The sequence below is a fragment of the Tenrec ecaudatus genome, chromosome 4, assembly GCF_050624435.1.
Source record: "Tenrec ecaudatus isolate mTenEca1 chromosome 4, mTenEca1.hap1, whole genome shotgun sequence".
NCBI classification, from domain to species: Eukaryota; Metazoa; Chordata; class Mammalia; order Afrosoricida; family Tenrecidae; genus Tenrec; species Tenrec ecaudatus.
The window spans coordinates 17,698,319-17,719,494 of record NC_134533.1 but is presented as its reverse complement, the minus strand read 5'-3'; the positions used below and the strand labels follow the sequence as shown (position 1 = coordinate 17,719,494).

The following is a 21,176-nucleotide window of genomic DNA, read 5'->3' as shown; positions in this document are numbered from 1 at the left end:
TCCATGGTCATTTCCCCATACATAGAAAATTAATTTAGCTACAGCATTATCTTTAAAAGTCAAATCCATTAGACTAAAGAAAATATTACCTGCTCCCTCTGTGAAACCAAATATTATACCATTTCCAATTCTGTAATTAGTTGGAGGGCCACAATGACCTTAGCTTTCTCTGTTCTCAATCTGCAATTTTTCAGCTGATATTTAACCTGGGCTAACCATGGAACAAGAAAATGGCACTGACATAACGGAATTCATCCTCCTGGGATTTGCAGGTCAACACAAATTTTGGCATATCCTCTTTGTAGTATTTCTAGTGATCTATGTGACCTCTCTTATGGGTAATACTGGGATGATCCTTCTCATCAAGATTGACTCTGGCCTTCACACCCCTATGTACTTCTTCTTACAGCACTTGGCTTTTGTTGATCTCTGTTATTCCTCTGCTATCGCGCCCAAGATGTTGCAAAACTTCCTAAGTACGGACAAGTCCATCTCATACAGAGGATGTCTAGTGCAATTGCTAGTCTATGGTATTTTTGCTACCAGTGACCTCTACATCCTGGCTGCTATGGCAGTGGACCGCTATGTGGCCATCTGTAACCCACTCCGCTATCCAGTAGTCATGTCACAGAGAGTCTGCGTTCAACTGCTCCTTGGCTCATACATCATGGGTTTCTTAAATGGATCTGTAAATGTCAGTTTTTCCTTTTCATTGAACTACTGCAAGTCCAATGCAGTTAACCACTTCTTCTGTGATGAGCCTCCAATTCTTGCCCTTGCATGCTCCGATGTTTCCATTAGCATCATGGTACTAGCAGTCTTTGTGGGGTTTAACTTGGTGCTCACCGTGTCGGTGATCCTCATTTCCTATGCATACATCCTAGTGGCTGTCCTGAAGATATCGTCTACAACTGGGAGGAAAAAGGCCTTCTCGACATGTGCCTCTCACTTGACAGCTGTCTCCATTTTCTATGGGGCGCTGGCTTACATGTATCTACACCATAGCAGCACTGAGACTCAAGAACAAGAAAAAGCAGCTTCTGTGTTTTATGGCATCATGGTCCCTATGATAAATCCTTTGATCTACAGCCTGAGAAACAATGAAGTTAAAGAAGCTCTAACAGGGCTCAGAAAGAAGCTCTCTTAGTTTGAGCTTCCATTTCAAATTCTCTAGACATTTAAACAAGGAGCCCTGGTGGTGCAATGGGTTAGGCGTCAGGCTATTTACCCAATCCACCAGTCACTCCATAGGCGAAAGATAAGGCAGTTTGCCTTTGTAATGATTTCCAATCTTTGAAAAACCAAGAAACAGTTCGACTCTGTCCTGCAGGGTTGTCAGAATCGACGAAATGGAAATGGGTTTGGTGGGTTTTTTTATACATGAATACAACCAGACTGACCAAATGAGAGTCCAAGTTTTAGAAAATCAGCATCAAACAGGAAACACAGATATATAGGAAAGTTGTTGCATCTTATCAATGGTGATATTATTAATAGTTAAATTAATCATTAATAGTCTAATTCAATTTAAAATAAAAATGAGCTAACCAATTTATTTCACTCATCTGTTAAAAATTTTAAAAGAATGATAATCCTTATATCTTGCTATAATGTAAAGAAAAGGATATGCTCATATGCTGTTAATGGAAAGTTGAAGTGTCATTTTACTTTAGAAGGAATCTGACAATGTATTTTTCAAAAGAAAACAAACATGTATAGCAATCCAGAATTATACTCTTGCAAATTGAGCTAAAGTTCATAAGGCTATATCTTTAAAAATGTTTACTGTGATATTGTTTATGAAGTAAAGATCCAGCGAAAAGGGAAATAAATGTGTATTCTAAACAAAATTTGTACTAGTCATCTATTACAGTATGACAAATCGTCACATAGATCAAGAACATACCATTATTATCTTGTATATACAGGCAGCCCATGGAAAGAGTTCCATTCCTAAGTCCTTTAAGTTGAATTTTATCTACATAGGAACAGTTAGGTACAGTTCACATCTAAGATCTGTTACTCAAATTTTTTTAATATACAATGGACATGTCCATGTATTAAAAAAACATTTAAAAAAAACAACTCTTGCAGACACACTAAAGTCTCTATACCCTTAACAAAATAATATTCTTATGTCCTTCACAGAAGAGTTCTCATTTGTTCTTACAAACCATTGCTGTTAGACACCATCAAGTTGGTTCCAACTCATAGCAACCAAAAGTACAAAAGAATGAAACACCAGCCTGGTCTGTGGCATCCTCACAATTGTTCTTACCTTGGAACCCATTGTTACAGTCACCATGTCAATCATCTTGTTGAGGGCCTTGCTCTTTTTCATGGCTCCTCTACTTTACCAAGCACTGTATCCTTCTCCAAGGACTGGGCTCTCCTGAGAACATGTCCAAAGTACCAGAGACAAAGTCTTGCCATCCTTGCCTCTAAGCAGCATTGTGGCTGTAGTTCCTCCAAGATAGATGTGTTTGTTCTTTCAGTGTTCTTCTCCAGAGTCATAATTCAAGTGCATAGATTCTTCATTCCTTATTCAATGTCCAACTTTCACATGCATATGAGGCAATTGAAAATGCCATGGCTTGGGTCAGGCACATCTCAATGCTCAAGGTAACATCCTTGCTTTTCAACACTTTAAGCAGATTCACCCAACGCAAAGTGCTCTTTGATCTCTTGATTGCTGCTTCCTTGAGCATTGATTGTGGATCCAAGCAAGAGGAAATCCTTCACAATTTCAACCATTTTTCTATCATAATTGGTCCGTGTGTGAAGGTTTTGGTCTTCTTTACATTGAGTTATAAACCATACTGAAGACTGCAATCCTTGATCTTCATCCACAAGTGCTTCAAGTCCTTCTCTCACTTTCAGCAAGCACGATGTGTCATCTGCGTATCGAAGGCTATTAATAAGCCTTTCTCCACTCTTGATGCCACGTTCTTCTCCATATAAACCAGTTTCTCTGATTATTTGCTCAGCATACAGAACGAATTAGCATGGTGAGAAGATACAACCCTTATGCACAACTTTCTTGACTTTAAGCCATGCAGTAACAGTAGTCCCTTGTTCTGTTCAGACAAGTGCCTTTGGCCCATGTACAGGTTCCACGTGAGCACAATTAGGTGTGCTGGAGATCTCACTCTCTCAAGGCCATCCACATACGAGCCACACAGTCAAATGCCTTTGCATAGTCAATAAGTAATCTGTTTTCAGTCAAGATCCATCTGGCATCAGCAATGATATCCCTTGTCCCACCTGAATCCAGCCTGAACCTCTGGTAGCTTCCTGTCAGTGTACTGCTGAACTCTTTATTGGATAATTTTCAGTGAAATTTTACTTGCATGTGATATAAATGATATTGTTCTATAACTTGAGAATTCTCTTGGGTGATCTTTCTTCAGAATGGGCACAAATATGAATCTCTTTCAGACAGTTGGCCAAGTAGTTTCTTCCAAATTTCCTGAAATAGAAGAGAACTTACTATGAGCACTCACTCACTAAGTGCTTCCAGCGCTTCTTCGGCTTGCCGAAACATTTCTATTGGTATCTCATCAATTCCTGGACCCTTATTCTGGGCTAATGCCTTCATGCAACTTGGACTTCGTCAATAAGTACCATTAGTTTCTTATTCATATGCTAACTCCTGAAATGGTGCGATGTCTCCTAGTTCCTTTTGGTATAGTGACTGTTATTCTTTCAATCGTCTTCAGATGTTTCCTGCATCATTCAATATTTTGCCCCAAAAACTCATTCAATATTGCAACTTGTGCCTTGGATTTTTCTTGGGACATTTCAGTTTCAGATATGCAAAGGGTGCCCTTCCTTTTTGTTTTCTAACGCTAGGCCTTTGCACATTTTATTATAATATTTTATTTTGTCTTCTCAAGTTGCTCTTTGAAATATTCTGTTCAGCTCTTTGACTTCATCATTTATTGAATTTGGCTTAGCTACTCTATGATCAAGAGCAAGTTTCAAAGCCCCTTTTGGCATCCATTTTGATCTTTTCTTTCTTTCCTGCCCCCGCCACCACCACCACCACCCCTGTTGTCGGTTTTTAATGACCTTTTTCTTTCTTCATGAATGGTGTCGATTTCCTCCCACTGCTCATCAAGTCTTCTGTCAGTAATATTCAATGCAGCAAATATGTTCTTGAGATTTTCTTAAAATTTAGACAGGACAGGCTCAAGGTCATATTGGGCTCTCTTGAACTGGTTTTAATTTTCAATTCCAACCTGAACTTACATATGAGCAATTGACAATTCGTTCCACAGTCAACCCCTGGCGTTACTTTAGATACTGATATTGAGCTTCTCTATTATCTCTTACAAAGATATAGTCGATTTTATTTCTGTGTATTCCACCTGGAGAAGTTCATGTGTATAGTCACCATTTGTGTTGTTGAAATTGGGTATTTGTCATGAACACGTCTTTGGCCTTGCAAAGTTCTATCACATGATTGCCAACTTCATTTAGATCACCAAGACAATATTTTCCAACTACTTCTCTCCTTTCTTTTTGTCCTAACGTTTGCATTCAATCGCCAATAATTATAAATGCATATTTATAAATGCATGATTAATTAATTTCATACTGAAAATGTTTGTAGAATTCTTCAGTTTCTTCATCACTAGCTTTAGTGGTTAATTCATAAATTTTAATAACAGTTATATTGATTAGATTTCCTTGAAGTCATACAGATACAATCCTATCACAGACAACCTTGTACTCCTAGATCTTGAAATGTCCTTTTGGATGAATGCAATACCAGTCCTCTTCGTTGTATCGCTCCCAGAATATCAAGCCCTATGATTTTCTGATTCAAATGGCCAATACCAGTTCATTTATGCTCCCCCATGCCTAGGCTGTCTTTATGTGTTCCATTTCATTTTTGACAATTTCAAACTTTCCTAGATTCATACTTTGAACATCCCAAGTTCTGATGATTCGTAGATTTTTGAAGTGTGCTCTCATTTTGAGTAGTACCTCATCAGCAAATGAAGGTCCCAATGACTTTACAACCGCAGACTTTACTCTGTCCCTGTCATTGTGGTAGACCATTTATTTTTTTAAAGCAGCTCTTCCTCATAATTGGAGTGCCTTCTGACCTTAGGGGTCCATTTTCTGGCACTATCGCTGACAATGTGAACGTTTCTCTTCATTATGTCTCCAGTATTTGACAATGTTTCATTGCTATACATAAGGTTTTCAGCAGATGACTCCTTGCAATGGACAGACAATTCCTTCTTCATAGTCTGTTCTTCATCTGGAAGCTCAACTGAAACCTGTTCACTTTGGGTGACTCTGATGGCATCTGAAATACCTGTGACAGAGCTTCCAGCATCACAGTAACACACCAGCCTCCACAGTATGATAGACTGATTAGTGGTACACATACCATTGTGTGTACATCAAAAGCTTCATATAATAGAGTCCACAGTGGTGAGTTCATAACTGCAAGCTGTAAGTTGGACTTCTGAAGCCCAGGAATTGCTTACATATAAAATGTTGCTTTAAGACTGCATGCTTTACTAAAGGTAATTATTGAAGAGCACGGTGTTTGGAATCCCTTGTAATGTGATTCACTTACCATCCCTGATGCTCACCAGTCGTGTTCCTTTGCAAGTTCACTAAGTCTTCAAGGCCTTGCGTCTCACAATAGTACTTTTTCCTCACAATGTTTTTATGTTAGTTATACTGTTAGTGTATCAGTTGGTTACAGATAATATAACTGCAGGAGCTAATAAAAATCAACAAATGTTAATAGTGTTGTGTGGTTAGGTAGCATCAAGTCAGTTCCAACCCATAGCAAGACCTGTGTACAGTAAGTATTAAGAAGGCTTATTTCAACATAGATGTAACAGGCATTATTAAAACCTTCTCTCTCTCTCTCTCTCTCTCTCTCTCTCTCTCTCTCTCTCTCTCTCTCACACACACACACACACACACACACACACACACACACACACGCAGTCTAAAGTTTAGAATATAAAAAATTACCCCCTCTGCGAAGAATCTCTTTTCTTCAGCAGAAAAAAAGCGGAGTTTGTATTCTTTGATCCGTCTCAGCACATGGAGTACTAATATTCAAGGGAATGGGTATTATTAATCCCACAGGCCTCTGCTATGAGCGCTGACATTTGGTGAGCAATCAGTCGGTCACAACGAATGTAGAAAATCCAAAGGAAATCCTCAAATAAAGCAAATTTCAATCGCCAATTCACCCATGCATGTTTCTAGCATTCAAGGACAATGGAAGAATCCGTAGGAGAAAAGTCCCAATGCCAATGTGATTTTTGCCCAGGCTTAGAACAGCTATCTGATATTCAGCAAATTAAAAGATAAATGCAGAGAAAAAACAATCAGTGGTCTTGAGAACTTGATAGATGACCCTGGAAATGGCACCTGGCGTGCTATCTGTAATGCTCACCCCATTGAACATAAATAACCCTGGAGCCTGCCAACAAAATTAGACAAGGCCACTCCATGACCAAGGTGGAACAAGCCAGAGAACAGGCCACTCCTGTCATTATGTCTGCAGCAAGATAAGAACAAGACAAAGAGAGCTGAGAATTCGCCTTTTCCAATATGATTGAATATGCTTTCTTGAACCCACTTAAATCTTCCCAACTCCTAGCTATAAATTACAAATAAATCCAATAACAAAATTGGCCTTGCTTCAATCCAGACCTGGCCTCCACTTTCTAAATCTCTGTGAGAATTACGCAGTGTGGTCACTTTTAGAAGTTTATCAGTGTCTCTCAGAGTCCATGAGGACTGTGATCTGAAAGAGACTTATTCCTGACTGTCACCCAGAAGATGTCCTCAGAGCTGAGAAAAAGACTCCCTACTTGTGGCTCCCATCTAACAGCTTTTCATAGGGACCTCTCTTAGGTGAATTTACAACCTGGTTCAAACAAGCCCCAAAATACTGGCATTATTATTGTGCTTTAGCGCATAGACCTCTCCTATTATAGCCCGAGAAGCAAGGAAATGGTCAAAGTCCTAATCGGGATAACAATATATATTGTATTATAAATGTATATATTTATAATATGATACTCAATTTCTAATACCAGACAGACCGAAGTTTCCAAGTAAAAATTGGTGTTTTTTAAAGGGTTATTTGTCTGAAGCAATTTTTCCAACTACCTCCAAATCTTGCTGATATGCTCCTAAATTTTCGCAAATGTTCACAGAAATGGATTCATCTGGAAAGACAACATAGCCTTTCTACTTAATGAACTATCCCCCTTTATTAATGATTCTTTTTTAAATATGAAAAATCACTAAGCTTTAGCAACATCATTCGAAGAGTATGTAAAAATCAACTGTCATCAGGTAGATTTCTTCTCGTAGCAACATAGGGCTCCAGCACGATGTTGAATAAGAGCGGAGATAAGGGACCTCCTTGAAAGACTGTAACTCGTTACGGAAGTAGAAAGTCTCCTCTTTCTCCCAAAGAGCTGCTGATGGTTTCCAACTACTGACCTTGCAGCTGCCAGCCCAATGCACAACCACTCCACCACCAAGGCTCCCTAGTGCAATATCAATATGAGAAAACACATCAGCTCCCAGGAAATGTTAAGAGTGGAAAAGAGAACATTCAGCACACTGTGCGTCACATAAGGGTTTAGAAGAGAAATAGGAGACCTTCTGATGAAACATGAAAAAAGTATGCAAAGTCCCATTAAGAGCCATCACTAAGCAAAATCTCTAGGAGTGCTCAAGAATTGGAAACTGTCCAGATTCCTTTAGTTTAAAGACATCGATCACTCAGTCATATCCAGATGTCCTCTGCCAAGGCATGAAACTAATAGAGAGCCTGGAGGTAGAGTAGAATGCAGCCTGGACAATATTTTCAGAACCATGGCTAAGAGCAAACTGCCACAGTGAATGTTCATAACTGGTTCCACCCTCTAATACAAAGTTTAACACATCCAGCTCAGGAAGATGAACAGACTAGCAAAAAAACTCACTTCAGCATTATAAAATTTGAGATAACCATACAGAGAACCTTAAAAAAATTTTGTCTTGACCCAACATTTCCCAAAAAAGGAATTTAAAGAACTCATTCTTATAAAATGTTCGGCACATAAAATGCCCAACATCAAGAAGCACTGAAAGTTTTGAGTTAGACAATATAAAGCATTTTTACTCACCATAAGTAAATTACATAGTTTATATTATAAATCTCTAAGGAAGCAAAACAGTGTGTAGCATTTCCCAAACTGAGCTGACTGCCTCATTTTTTCTCCAATCTATGGTCTCGTTTCTGAGTGTGGATTTGATTTGTGTTTCTGGAGTTGGAATGATTTTAAGATTCATGTGTACACTTAATAAAGCAATGAAAATTGTCCTTAAACTGATTATTAATCTTTCCATCTATCTAATATACCATGAGAATGTGACAAACACAATATTAGCCACTTAGAACAGTATTCCATGGAATATAACTTGGAAAATATCTTTTAAAAAACAAAAAGGAAACGTCTCACTACCGTGGAGTCAATTCTGATTCATGGGACAGAGAAGTGCCCCTGTGAGGTTCCGAGATTGTAAATGTTTGCGGGAGTAGAAAGCTGTATCTTTCTGATGCAGAGCAACCAGGGATGTCTGAATGCTGACCTTTTGATTGGAAACCTAACACCTAAACCGCTATGACACTTGGCTAAGTGCTTTTATAAAGGTAACTGGAATTAGTAGACTACTGAAAGGAAAAAAAAAATGTTTCTAGTTGTTGCCTTTACAGGAGCTGATAGCCAGGTGTTTTCTCCCACAGAGGGCCGGTTAGGTTTGAACTTCCAAATTTTTGGTTAGCAGCCAAACGTTCAACCATGTTCCACAGGGACTCTACATTTGTGTATCATTCTCTTTAGGCATAAAGTCTACCGGAATGCATAGTATTTACTCTGTTTGAGTTTGTATGTACATGTAACACATTTTTTTCTTTACAAAGTCTCTGATGACTCAAGCTGGCCAATTCACTCAATCTCCCCATTTGGGTGAAGTTTCCCATGGCTTGAAATACTCGTTTCAGTCATTATTCGTTAGCCTTCATGAGTCCATTGTTCCTTCTGTGAAAGGGAAGTGAGCTCCCACAAGTGCTTTCTGGGATCTCAGCTTACATTTTCCCTGAGTGAATTCACAAGCAGTATGTGTTCATTTTAAGAATGGACAGTCATCCCCACTCATGACCCACCTCTGACTATAATACCCCTGTCAGAAGATCACCTATGACCTGAGCCAAAATATTAATAGAGTAAAGCATGCTGTAGAAACCCCTGGTGAACATTTCACACCTCAGGCACGCCCAAATCAATCCTTTTTCCCTCTTCCTCTCTTAGTGGACGGCATCTCTGGTGGATGGTTTTGTGGCATTCTAGAACTATCGGATATATTTTCTCCTGGCCATAAAACCTCTCACGCACTTCAGGAAGAAGTGGGTTCCACTGTGTAAGTCAGGACTGGAAACCCAAAGATAGCCTCAGGTGTGTGACATGAACATGGGAAAGGTAAGAAACTGTTTTAATATAAACTAGTTTCATGCTTGACCCTAGCCTCCCATGGACTATACTTGAAATATAACAGGCATCCGTTTATTAAACATTTATAATAAATATATGTGTGTGCGTACACCAGACACTCTTGTCTGGGATCAGTAGTTTGCATGTATTCTTCGACTTAATATTCACAATTACTGTACGAGGCTAGTACTTTTAATTAAATAGTATCTACAAGTAATGAGATAAGAATAGACCCTGGTATATGTTGTTCTTGCTGTAAAGTGCCGTTAAGTCACTTCTGACTAATAGACCACCTTATTGCCTATATATCAAGGAACAAAACACTTCCCAGTCATGAGACAGCCTCGCAATAACTTGAGTCCAATAATGGGCACTATGGCATTCCAGAACTATCAGATGCATTTTCCCATTGTGTCAATTCATCGCATTGTTGATCTTCCTTCTTAACATTTTCTGACTCTCTATCTCTTATGATATCCTTCTCCAGGGATTGGTCCCTCCTGATCACATGTTCAAAGAACATTAGGCCAAGTCTGGCCATCCTTGCTTCAAAGCAGCATTCTGTATGTATTTATTTCAACATAAATGAGTTCATTCTTCTGGGCAGTCCATGATATAGTCAATATTCTTCACCTTGGAAAGAAGTGGATTTTTTATAAGTGAGAGCTGGACCCTAGTCTTCAATCTAGGTGTTAGACACCAACATTTATAATAGTATGTGTTAGATCATGCTATTCCTACTCCTGTGTATTACACAGGTCCATAATTACATGAATAACCAGAGTTACCATGACCTCTGTTCTTTATGAGTCATTGAAGCCTTACTGACCGGACCTCATTTAATCTCCAGAGCCTTAGAATTCCTATTCTCGATTCTTACGTTTGAGCCCATTGTTACAGTCACTGACCCTGATCCCTCTCCAGGAACTGATCCCTCTGGACGAGATGTCCAGAGTATTTGAGACGAAGTTTCATTTTTCTTGCTTCTAAGGCACAATCTGGTACACACTGTACAATTAAATGAAAGAAATCTTACTTGACATTCAAAACTCAATTTTTTAAAATACTTTTATTGGAGGCTCTTACATCTCTTATCACAGGCCATACATTCACCCAGAGTGTCTAGCACATTTGAGCATATGCTGCCATCATTATTTTCGAAGCATTCTCTTCCCACTTGAGCCCCTGATATCAGCTCCCCATTTCTTCCCCCTCCCTCCCCCACCAGCCCTCTCTCAAGAACCCTTAATAAGTTATAGATTATTATTTCTATATCTTATATCATTCTCCATCACCCCTCATCCACTTTTCCATTATTCGTCCCCCTGGAAAGGGGTTCTAGTTTGATCCTTGGGGTCAATTCCCCCTGTCTCCCCCCACCCTCTTCTAATTCGCTTGGTATCTCTTCTCTTATTGTTGGCCCTGAGGGATTTATCTATCTTGGATTCCCTGTGTTGCAGGATCTTATCTGTAGCAGTGTGCATGCTCTGATCTAATTCCATTTGTAAGGTAGAATTGAGGTCTAGATAGTAGGGGGAAGGAAGCACCAAAGAACTAGAGGAAAGTTGTGTGTTGCATCAGTGCTATACTACACCCTGACTGGCTCATCACTTCCCTGTGACCTCTCTGTGAGGGGATGTCCAGTTGTCTACAGATGGGCTTTGGGTCTCCACTCCATTCTCCGACCCCATTCACATTGGGCATGGTTTTGTTCTGGGTCTTAGATGCCTGATACCTGATCTCATCGACACCTCATGATCACACAGGTTGGTGTGCTTCTTCCATGGGACTTGGTTGCTTTTCAGCTAGATGACCACTTGTTTATCTTCAAGCCTTTAAGACCCCAGATACTATGTCTTTTGATAGCCGGCACCATCAGCTTTCTTCACCACATTTGTTTATGCACCCACTTTGTCTTCAGCGATTGTGTCGGGAAGGTGAACATCACACAATGCCAGATTGTTAGAACATAGTGTTCTTGTGTTAAGGAGGTACTTAAGCTGAGGCCCAATATCCATCTGCAACCTTAATTCTTAACATATAAATATGAGTACGTAGTTCTATTCCCCTCTCGTTTTACATATTTTTTTTCATATGTACATGCCTGTGTTTAGGCCTCTATAAATGTCCTTTGCCTCCTGGTCCTTTCCTCTATTTCCTTTTACTTTCCTCTTGTCCCACCATTATGTTCAGCCTTAATTCGGCTTTAGTAATTTCTTGCTGCTACATTGCCCTTGAATATGCCCCATTGGACATCCTACTCCCTTACCTCCATTGATTTTAGTTTACTTGTTGTTCCCTTGGCCCTGGGTTAGTTCCACCACCCCCTTCCTTTCTCCCATTGGTTCCGTTATTTTCATCTCCGAATTATTTACCCCACCTATCCTTATCTAGATAGACGTGCAGATACATTAATAAGTATAAAAACCAGACAAAGCCAAATAAAACATCAAAGGAAGTCAAAACCAACAGAACAAAAACCAAAAACAACAACAACAAAAAGAAAGCCACTGACAAAAATGGGAAAGCCTCTGTTCAAGTCTGTTTGTTGGCCTTTATGAGTGAGTGTTTTTCAGTCGAGTCTGATGGGGTGCCACACTATCACCGAAGTCATTTTTGGTATTTCATGGGGTTTCATCATTCAGCTACCCCTGCTGCTCTGCTGCATGCTGTCAGTGCCTTGCCCCAGCATGATGGGGCCAGACCCTGCAGTATTCCCGCACTGTGTCTCCAATGCTGTCCCCTGCAGAGGCAGGGTTCAGGGAGGGACGCCATGGCACGTGGTGGTGCCAGCCCTATGGTCCTCCACGTGTGTTCTCTGCTCTGAGCAGGAACATAGTCCTCGGGGCTTGGTAGACCAGGATGTCCTCTCCTCCCTATTCATCCCTTTGCATTTCTCCCATGTGCTCTAATCGGAAGCGCCCCTCACTTCAAGCTGTATCCCCAGTGCTGTCCTCTGAAGTGCATTATTCTGAGGAGGAGCATGTCCACATAGTTGGAATTGGGGCCAGCCCACAGACCTCTATATTGGTTCCCCGGTACATGCTGTTATGTTGGCTTCACGTCTTGGTGCATTGGGTTGAAGCCTGCTCTCTGTCTCCCTCTCCTTTGGAGACATAACAATAACCTCCCCTTGGGTAGGCTGGTGCCCTGCTGCCCCACCCCCTACCCATGTCTCTTTTCCTCTCTCTTTCTTTCCCCCTCTTATTTAGTTGGCTGCTATATGGATCCCTGGATTGGGTTTGGCCCCTGCCATAGTTGCTGGACCTCACCCCAAGGATGTATGTATATAGTAGCTTTTCCTCTGTGCCCCGTTTTTTTTTTAAGCTTACTTCAGTAGACTCATGTTGTATTTGTCCTTTTGTGCTTGACTTACTTTACTTAGCATGATTTCCTCCAGTTCTTCTCATGTGGCAATGTACTCTATGCATTCATCGCTGCTTTTTATGGATGTGTAGTACTCCATTATACATATGTACCACAGTTTTTTGACGCATTCATCTGCTGATGGACATTTGGGTTGGCTCAAACTCCTTGAAATTATGAACTGTGTCACGGTGAACATTGGAGTACATATGTCTGGCTATGGATTGTTTCTTGCTTCTTCTGGGTATATGGCCTGTAGGGGGATTGCTGGCTCATTGGTAGTTCAATCTCTATCTGGTTTAGATATTGCCAGATCAATTCCCATAATGGCTGTACACACGTACAGGTACACCAGCAGTGGATGAGAGTTCCTATCTCCCCACAGCCCCTCCAACACTTGTTACTTTCTGATTGTTTGAATTGGGCTCTCTTTGAGGGTGTTAGGTGGTATCTCATAGTTGTTTTAATTTGCATTTCTCTATGGCTAATGATCAAGAACATTTTCTATTGTGTTTATTGGCCATTCGGATTTCTGCCCCTGTGAAACTTCTGTTCAGGTCCTTTGCCCAGCTCCTTAGTGAGCTGTTAGTTTTTTTATTATTGCAAGCTTGCAAAGTATTATAGATTTTAGTAATAAGGCCTTTATCTGATGTTTTCCCAGTGTGTGGACTCTCTTATTACTCTCTTGGTGAATTCCTTTGATGTATACAAGTTATTTATCTTCAGTATATCCCACTTGTCAATTTGTGACTCCTCTGTATTTGTATCCTTCCCTGTATCAGATAGTGTATGTATTCCTTGTACCAAGGTTCTCAGGTTTGTCCCATTTCCCTCATTAGTGGTCCTAATAGTTTGGGGTTTTACCTCCAGGTCTGTGATCCACCTTGAGTTTATTCTTGTGCATGGAGTGAGGTAAGGGTCTTGCTTCATTTTCCTGCAGGTAGATATTCATTTTTCCAGCACAACTTATTGAAGAGGGCATCCACTTCCCATTTGATATTTTTTGGCCCTTATCAAAAATCAGCTGTCTGTATGCTAATGTTTTTTATTTCTGGGTTTTCAGCTCTTTTCCATTGGTCTGAATACCTGTCATTTTACCAGTATCACATTCTTTTGACCACTATGGCTGTATAATAGGTGCTAACATCAAGTAGAACAAGCCCTCCCACGTTGACCTTCTTCTTGAGAAGTTCTCTGCTAAGTCTGGGCTTCTTCCCTCTCCATATGAAGTTGCTAATCCATTTTTCCAATTCTTAGAAGAAGGATCATGGTATTCGTATTGGGACAGCAGTAAACTTGTATCGTGCCTTGGGCAGAGTTGACATCTTTACTGTACTGAGTCTTCCAAGCCCCGAGCATGGGATATCCTTCCATTTGTTGCGGTCACTTTTGGTTTCTTGTAATACTGTTCTGTAGTTTTCATCATACAAGTCTTTGGTTTTTTTAGCCAGGTATATCTCCAGATATTTCCATTTGTGCTTGGTTATTGTGAAGGGTACTACCTTTTTAATTGCCTCTTGTGTGATCTTGTTTGATGTGTATAGCAGTCCAATAGATTTCTGTTTGTTGATCTTGTATCCTGCCACTCTGACATATTCCTCTATGACTTCCAATACTCCACTTGTGGAGTTCAGGGGATTTTCGATATATAATATATTGTCTGTGAACGATGATAGTTTCACATTGTCCTTCCTCAGGTGAATACCTTTGATGTCTTTTCTTTGTCTTATATTGTTAGCGAGGACCTCCAGTATGATGTTAAATAAAAGTGGGTTTAAGGCACATCCTTGTCTCGTCCCCTTGAGTGTTTTAAACAGGAATGGGTGCTGGATGGTGTCAAATGCTTTTTCCGCATCTATCGATATTATCGTGTGGTTCTTATCATTTTTCATGCCAATGTGGCAAATAATACTAATGGTTTTTCGTATGTTGAACCATTGCTGCATTCCGGTATGAATCTCACTTGATCATGGTGAATTATTTTCTTTATATTATTTTGCATTCTATTGGTCAGTATTTTGTTAAGGATTTTTGCGTTGGTGTCTACTAGGGATATTGTTCTGTAGTTCTCAATTCTTGTGGGATCCATGCCTGCTTTAGTTATCAGAGTTATACTAGCTTCATAGAAAGAGTTAGAGAGTTTGCTGTCTTTTTCTATGCTCTGGAAGAGCCTGTGTAGGATTGCTGTCATTTCTTCTCTGAATGCGTTGTATAATTCTCCTGTGAAGCCATCTGGTCCGGGGGATTGTTTTGTTGGTAATCTCTTGCTAACCTTGTCTATTTCCTCTATTGCTATAGGTCTGTTGAGGTGCTTGACATCCATCTCGGACAGTCTACAGAGGGTTTGTTTCTCCAAGTATTTGTTCATGTCTTCCAAGTTGTTGAATTTAAGAGTACAGACCTTCATAGTACTGTGTAATTATCCTTTTAATTTCATTAGGGTCCACTGTAATGTCCCCTGTTTCATCCCTCAAACTTGCTATTGAAATTTGTTCCTTCCTTTCTTTGGTTAGGTTTTCCAGCAGTCTGTGATTCTGCTAATCCTTTCAAAGAACCAACTTTTAGCTATATTAATTTTTCCCATAGTTTTCTTGTTTTCACTCTCCTGTATCTCAACTCTAATTTTTATTACTTCTTTCTTTTTGCTATTAGTATGACTGTTCTATTGACTCTGCTCTAATGTGTGTAAGTTTTGTGCCAGCATACCAACCATAAGTCTCTCTTCCTTTTTTATGTGTGCTTGTATTGCTATCAGCCTTCCTCTAATGCATGCCTTTGCTGTGTCCCAAAGGTTTTGGTACATCATATTTTCATTCTCATTGGTTTCTAGGAGCTTCCTGATTTCATCTCTGATCTGGGTCAACACCCACTGATTTTCATTTATTAAGCTGGGGAAGTTATCCTCTAAGAATTCCCTCTCTATTTTCGTTGTTGACTTCTTTGTTGTGTCTTGTTCCAGTAGTCCAATTAGCCTAATGTTGTACCTATTCAGAGCATCAGACATGGCTCTCAGGTTTTCTTCAGCTTCTCTGGTTGTCTTATTTGACTGCTTTTCCCATTTGTTGGGGTCTGCTTAGTTATCCTCTAGGTCACTGGTACAATTCTCTGCCTCCTCAAGTCTGTTAGCAAAGTCTGTTAATTTTCTACTGGATTTTGTTATTTCATCACTTAGGTCATGTATTTCCCTTTGGTGCATTGCCTTTCTGTCCTCTATCAGTTCATCCTTTTCCTGCATTGCTTCCCTCATATCCTGTATGACTCCAAGCATGATTCTGAACATTTTTTCCTGTGGCAGGTCAACGTCTGCTTATTCAATGGACATCATTAGGTTCGTGACTTCTTCCAGCATTGTCTTCTGTTTTTCCTTCTTTTTTATTGAGGCTGTTGGGGCTTTTTGCTGTTTACATGTTGTTTTAGAGGAATCCAGTGCCATCTTCTAGAGTTGGAGAACACTGGGCTTTCTCTTGGTGAATTCATATGAGTGCGTCTATGAACTACCTGCAGGTAGTTGAGCTGGGGGGGTCAGGCTACTGCTGTATCTTCCTGTGGTTTCACTCTTACCCTAGTCAACCAGTATTCCATTATTTGGAATGTGTGTTGGATAGTCCTCTCACAGGATACTGGTTGGGTAGTTGTGGACCCATGAGGATGGTGTTTCACTGCCTGATCTCCCAGTAAGCCACAGTGGTGTGTCCCACGGGGCGTGGAGCACCTCTAGTGGCATTTGGTGTTTCCCTCTGCAACTGGAGTGCTGTGGAGGGTGTGTGAGGGGACCCTCCTTGGTGTAGAACACATATATGGTAGTCTTGCTAAGATTGACTGTGATGGGAAAGAGATAAGAAAGAAGAAAAAATGAAGAGTAAAGAGGTAACTGATCCCTGATCATCTGAACATGGGTCTGGAGGGGTTTAAACCCTGCCCCAACATGGTAGGTTGGTGTATACTTTTAGTGCTAGATCTTACCAGTGCTGGATGGAATTGCCCTAGCTAGCAAGATCACTGTAGAGGCCAGCTGGGGTTTCCTCGGCAGCGTGGAGTGCTATAGAGGGCTGTCACAGCTGCCTTGTGTGGTGTATAGCACTCCCACAGAGGGAAGGCTGGTGTTCCCCCTGCTGTTTGGGTGGAGTTGCCCTAGGTGGAGGGTAGTGGCCTGGAAGTCAACAATGGCATATGAAAGAAAAGAGCTGGAAAGACAAGGAAAAAGAGAGAAAAAGAAGGAAAGAGAGAAAAAAACCTGGACCTGTGAGACTGACTGTGGTGGGAAAGATAGAAGGGAGAGAGAATAAAGAGAGACGAAAATGAATAGTAAGTAAGAAGTTAGCTGATGCTTGATCGCCTGACAATGGGACTGGAGGAGTTCCAACCCTGCTTCAAAGTTGTGGGTTCATGTGCCCGCTTGTTGGAAGGTCCCACAGATGCTGGTTGGAATTACCCTCAAAGGCACGATCACAACAGAGGCCAGGCAGTGATTCCCACAGCAGTGCTGAGCACAGATCACTGGTATAGCTACCTTGTGTTGTGTGCAGCACTGCAGCAGTGGAGGAGAGAGTTTCTTTGGGCCTTTGTAGGGCCCCAGGACAGGGAAGGGGTCCCCAGCTGCATGTAGAATCACTGAGGGCAGACAGTAGCTTCCTCCATTGGGCTTGCTGGGTTCTCCTAGCTTGTGCCAAGAGGGGTTTGTTTTTTTCCCCCTGGCCAGCTGAAATTGAATTAAGTTATTCTGAAATTGAGGCTTGCTCCAGGGGAGTCTTTGTTATGATGAAAACCTCTGGACTTCGTAGCTAACTTCTGGCATTCCTTAGCACAGGCTCCCTGATTATGCTAATGGATGTTAAAGGACTTGTTCTACCAGCTGTCCTGGAGTTAAACAATGAACCTGGTATTTGCAATTTTTTACTGAGAAAATATCTTTTCTCTCTTTTGTATATTGGGCTTCTGGTGTGCCCTGATTTCGGGGCTGTAATGCTGATCCCCAGAGAAGCAGATCTAGCTTATCATAACGGTTGCTATCTTCTCAGCCAACTGGAACTGAATTCACCCCTGGACTATGACTAACCATTTGTTTTCTGCCACATCCTGATCTGACTCAGGTACATTTCCTTGTGTCTTTTCAATTGCTCCAAATTTAGGGCTACACACTCACCCCATCCCCAGGCTATGAGCTCAAGGCAGCTAACATCGTGGGGAGCTCTGGTATGGGGTCCTGTGACTAGCTTTCAGAGGTTCTCCTCGTGTCTGGGATTATTTTCCCTTTTGGACTTCAGCCTGGATAAATCGCTACTCACTGTCAAACCAGAGCACTGCTCAGCCAGAGACCACAAGCCCAGCATGCAGAACCTAGAGTGATTTAGTGTGTTCTCTGTTCACTTTGTGAGTGAAAATTTTTTTAAAGCGGGGTTCAGGGAATACCATAGTACCCTGATTCTAATTTCAGGACTCCTCCTCCCAGTCTCCTTCACCTTACCTCCAAATTTCTGGTCTGGCAGCAGAAACTCCATCCAGGTAAATCTAACTGGATGCCATCTTCTTCCATCTCCCCAAAATTTGATGTTTTATCTTAGCTGGCATTTTCTGAATAATTTGAGGGTAAGGGTCTGTGTGTTGGATCCTTAGCAAAGTGTGGGGACAAAAGCAAACAAGAGGGATATAAATTCTCTCTTCCTGCCTATATTCTAACATTAGTAGATTGACCGGTACAGAAAAGAGCTGGAGATACAAAAAGAATTGCACCAAAGGAAATGGGTATCATCGATATTAAAAATATAGAATAATGGACCTATCATAAGAATGTCTGTGGGATTTGTATTCATTCCGGAAAGTGTCCATTAGGAAGATTCCTGGTGTCTGGAGAGCTGATTCTAGACACTAAAGTGAATCATCTTTAAAGAGAAATCCAACACTTCTGTTCATAGCAGCTGCGTGTCTAGTGATTAGCTCATTAGAACACTTTTATCTTCCCTTGTTAACCTGTGAAATTCTCTATCTGAGCTAGACATAGGAGCTGCCAAGATCTGCAGTTTCGTAACAGCTTATTCATAACAAGAAGAGCCAGAGCCAGTCCAATGAATGCAGGCTAACTCCTAGCCACTCTGATGAACAGGTCCCCAGTCCAAATCAGTGTCATTTAGAGCCCTGTCCATCAGCCCCTATGTCTAAGCCCCACAGGATCTCTATGTTCTCCTCTGTAATGTAATGTTGCTGCTGTTGTTTTTAGTTGCCCTGATGTCAACTCCAATTATCGAATGATATCTCATCCTCTTCATCTTTGATATGATTGAGTCCATTGTGGTAGGTTCTGTGTACTTTGAATGCCTACCAACTGAAGAGTCTCATTCTCCAGCCCTAGATCAGACAGTATTCTCTTGTAATCTGAGAGTTTTCCTTGGTGAAATTTTGAAACTAGATAGCCAGGCTTTTATTCCTAGTATCTTAGCTTGGAAACTCCAGTGAAAACTGGCCATCATAGGTGATCCTTCTGGTATTTGAAATACTAGTCTCAGAGCTTCCAGCATCGTGTTGTTATGTCAGTTCCATAAGACCAGTTCCACCTCATAGCAACCCTACACACCATAGGACAAAAATATCTGAGTTCTGAGCCATCCTGACAAAGGTGTTTATGTCTGAGACCATTATGGGGACCAGAGCATCAATACATCCCTTTGCAGCTAGTCCACTTTGTCACTTACCCTGTAGTTTACCAACCATGATGTCCTTCTCCAGAGACTGCTCCCTCCTGATAATATTTCCAAAGTATGTGAGATGAAGTCTTGCCATCCTAGCTTTTAATAAGCTTTTTGGTTGTACTTCTTCTGAGACCGATTTGCCCAGCATTATAGCAACTCATATACCACTACAATATAATAAGCTGGCATATGAGTAGTGGGAGAGTATTGTATGATTGGAAAGTGATTGTCAGGAAAAATTTTTCAAAATACAGTAAAATGTTATATATCTATATCTCTCTAGGACAGATGGGTAGATAGACTTTCATATATGTCCTTTTATGTATCTAGTAATGCCTATGACTGCTTCTGTGGGGTGCCATTGACTCTATTTTAATTAGCAGTGACCCCATATGACAGAGAAGAACTGCCCTATAAGGTTTTCTTGGCTATGATCTTTACAGAATTCTCCCATGGGGTGGCTAGATGTGTTGGAATCTCCAGCCTTTGGGTTAGCAGCCAAGTGCTTAATCACCATTTGCACCATCAAGAATCTAGTCAGATAGATAGATAGATAGATAGATAGATAGATAGATAGATAGATAGATAGATAGATAGATAGATACTGGGTAGGTATAAAGATACAGGTATAGATATCCCCCCCAAATTATTTTACTTGCTGACTTTTCAACTCAGATAAATGCATATTTCATACTTATTAAGTCTGGACTATGATAAGGAGGAGAAAAATTCAAATGTCCTAAAACAGCCAGGAAGTAAAACTTGCCATGCAGCAGCCAGCGGAGTCCCAGGATAATCCTTTGGAGATACCAGCTGACATTTATAATGTCCTTTTCACCCATTCATCATGTTCTTCCACAGACCTCAGCATGAGGACCACCGGTGAGTGGCTTCAGTTACTGAAAAGCAGGGGGGCAAGCCCTATAAGAAGAGCCCCATGGTGACTCTGAGCTCTTAAAGGTCACAGCTGTCTCTGAAAGGAGAGAAACTATTGTCACTGTCGGTGACACTGCTAATTTTGCATCAAAGTCCTGCAAGGTTTCCTTCTGTGTCTGAAGCACATGTTGGTTTGGTATTCGACATTAGCTCAGTTCACTTCCGTCCTCAAATTTCTAAAAAAAAAAATCGACTAACTGATTTTCATAGTCAAATGACCCCAAAAAACACATTCGATGCATCTGTCTGGTAGGTGCAGTGGGAGCCTGAGAGAAAGGGAAAACAGAAAGATGGACAAAGGGCACAGGCTGTTCTGAGAAGTTCAGAATCTGTACAGAACTGGGGAAAACAGATTCAGGGGACTCAGAGCTAGAGTCTGATGTCGCCCTCAGAGGGACATCAAGGTCAATTGGTATAACATAGTTCACCAAGTTCTACATCCACTTTCATGAGTAACAACTGCAGTCTTACAAGATGATAAGTGGTTGAAAGAAGGGTGAAGAAATTTGAAACAATTATTCCAGTGAAATAATGAACCATGTCCCCTGAGACCAGAAGAACTAGATGATTCATGGGATGGAGATCATGACCAACTGCTCAGAAAGGGATCACATTAGAAGATTCTGGATAAAGTGAGAGGTGAATATGGAACAAAATT

The 21,176-nt window shown here is 40.8% G+C and overlaps 1 protein-coding gene across 1 annotated transcript; it reads left to right on the top strand.

Moving 5' to 3' along the window:
• Positions 1-217: 217 nt before the first annotated feature.
• Positions 218-1,147, top strand: LOC142445667 (olfactory receptor 5AK3-like). The gene has a single exon (XM_075547610.1). It carries the CDS (start codon positions 218-220, stop codon positions 1,145-1,147), a length of 930 nt encoding a protein of 309 aa, XP_075403725.1.
• The last annotated feature ends 20,029 nt before the right edge of the window (positions 1,148-21,176 follow it).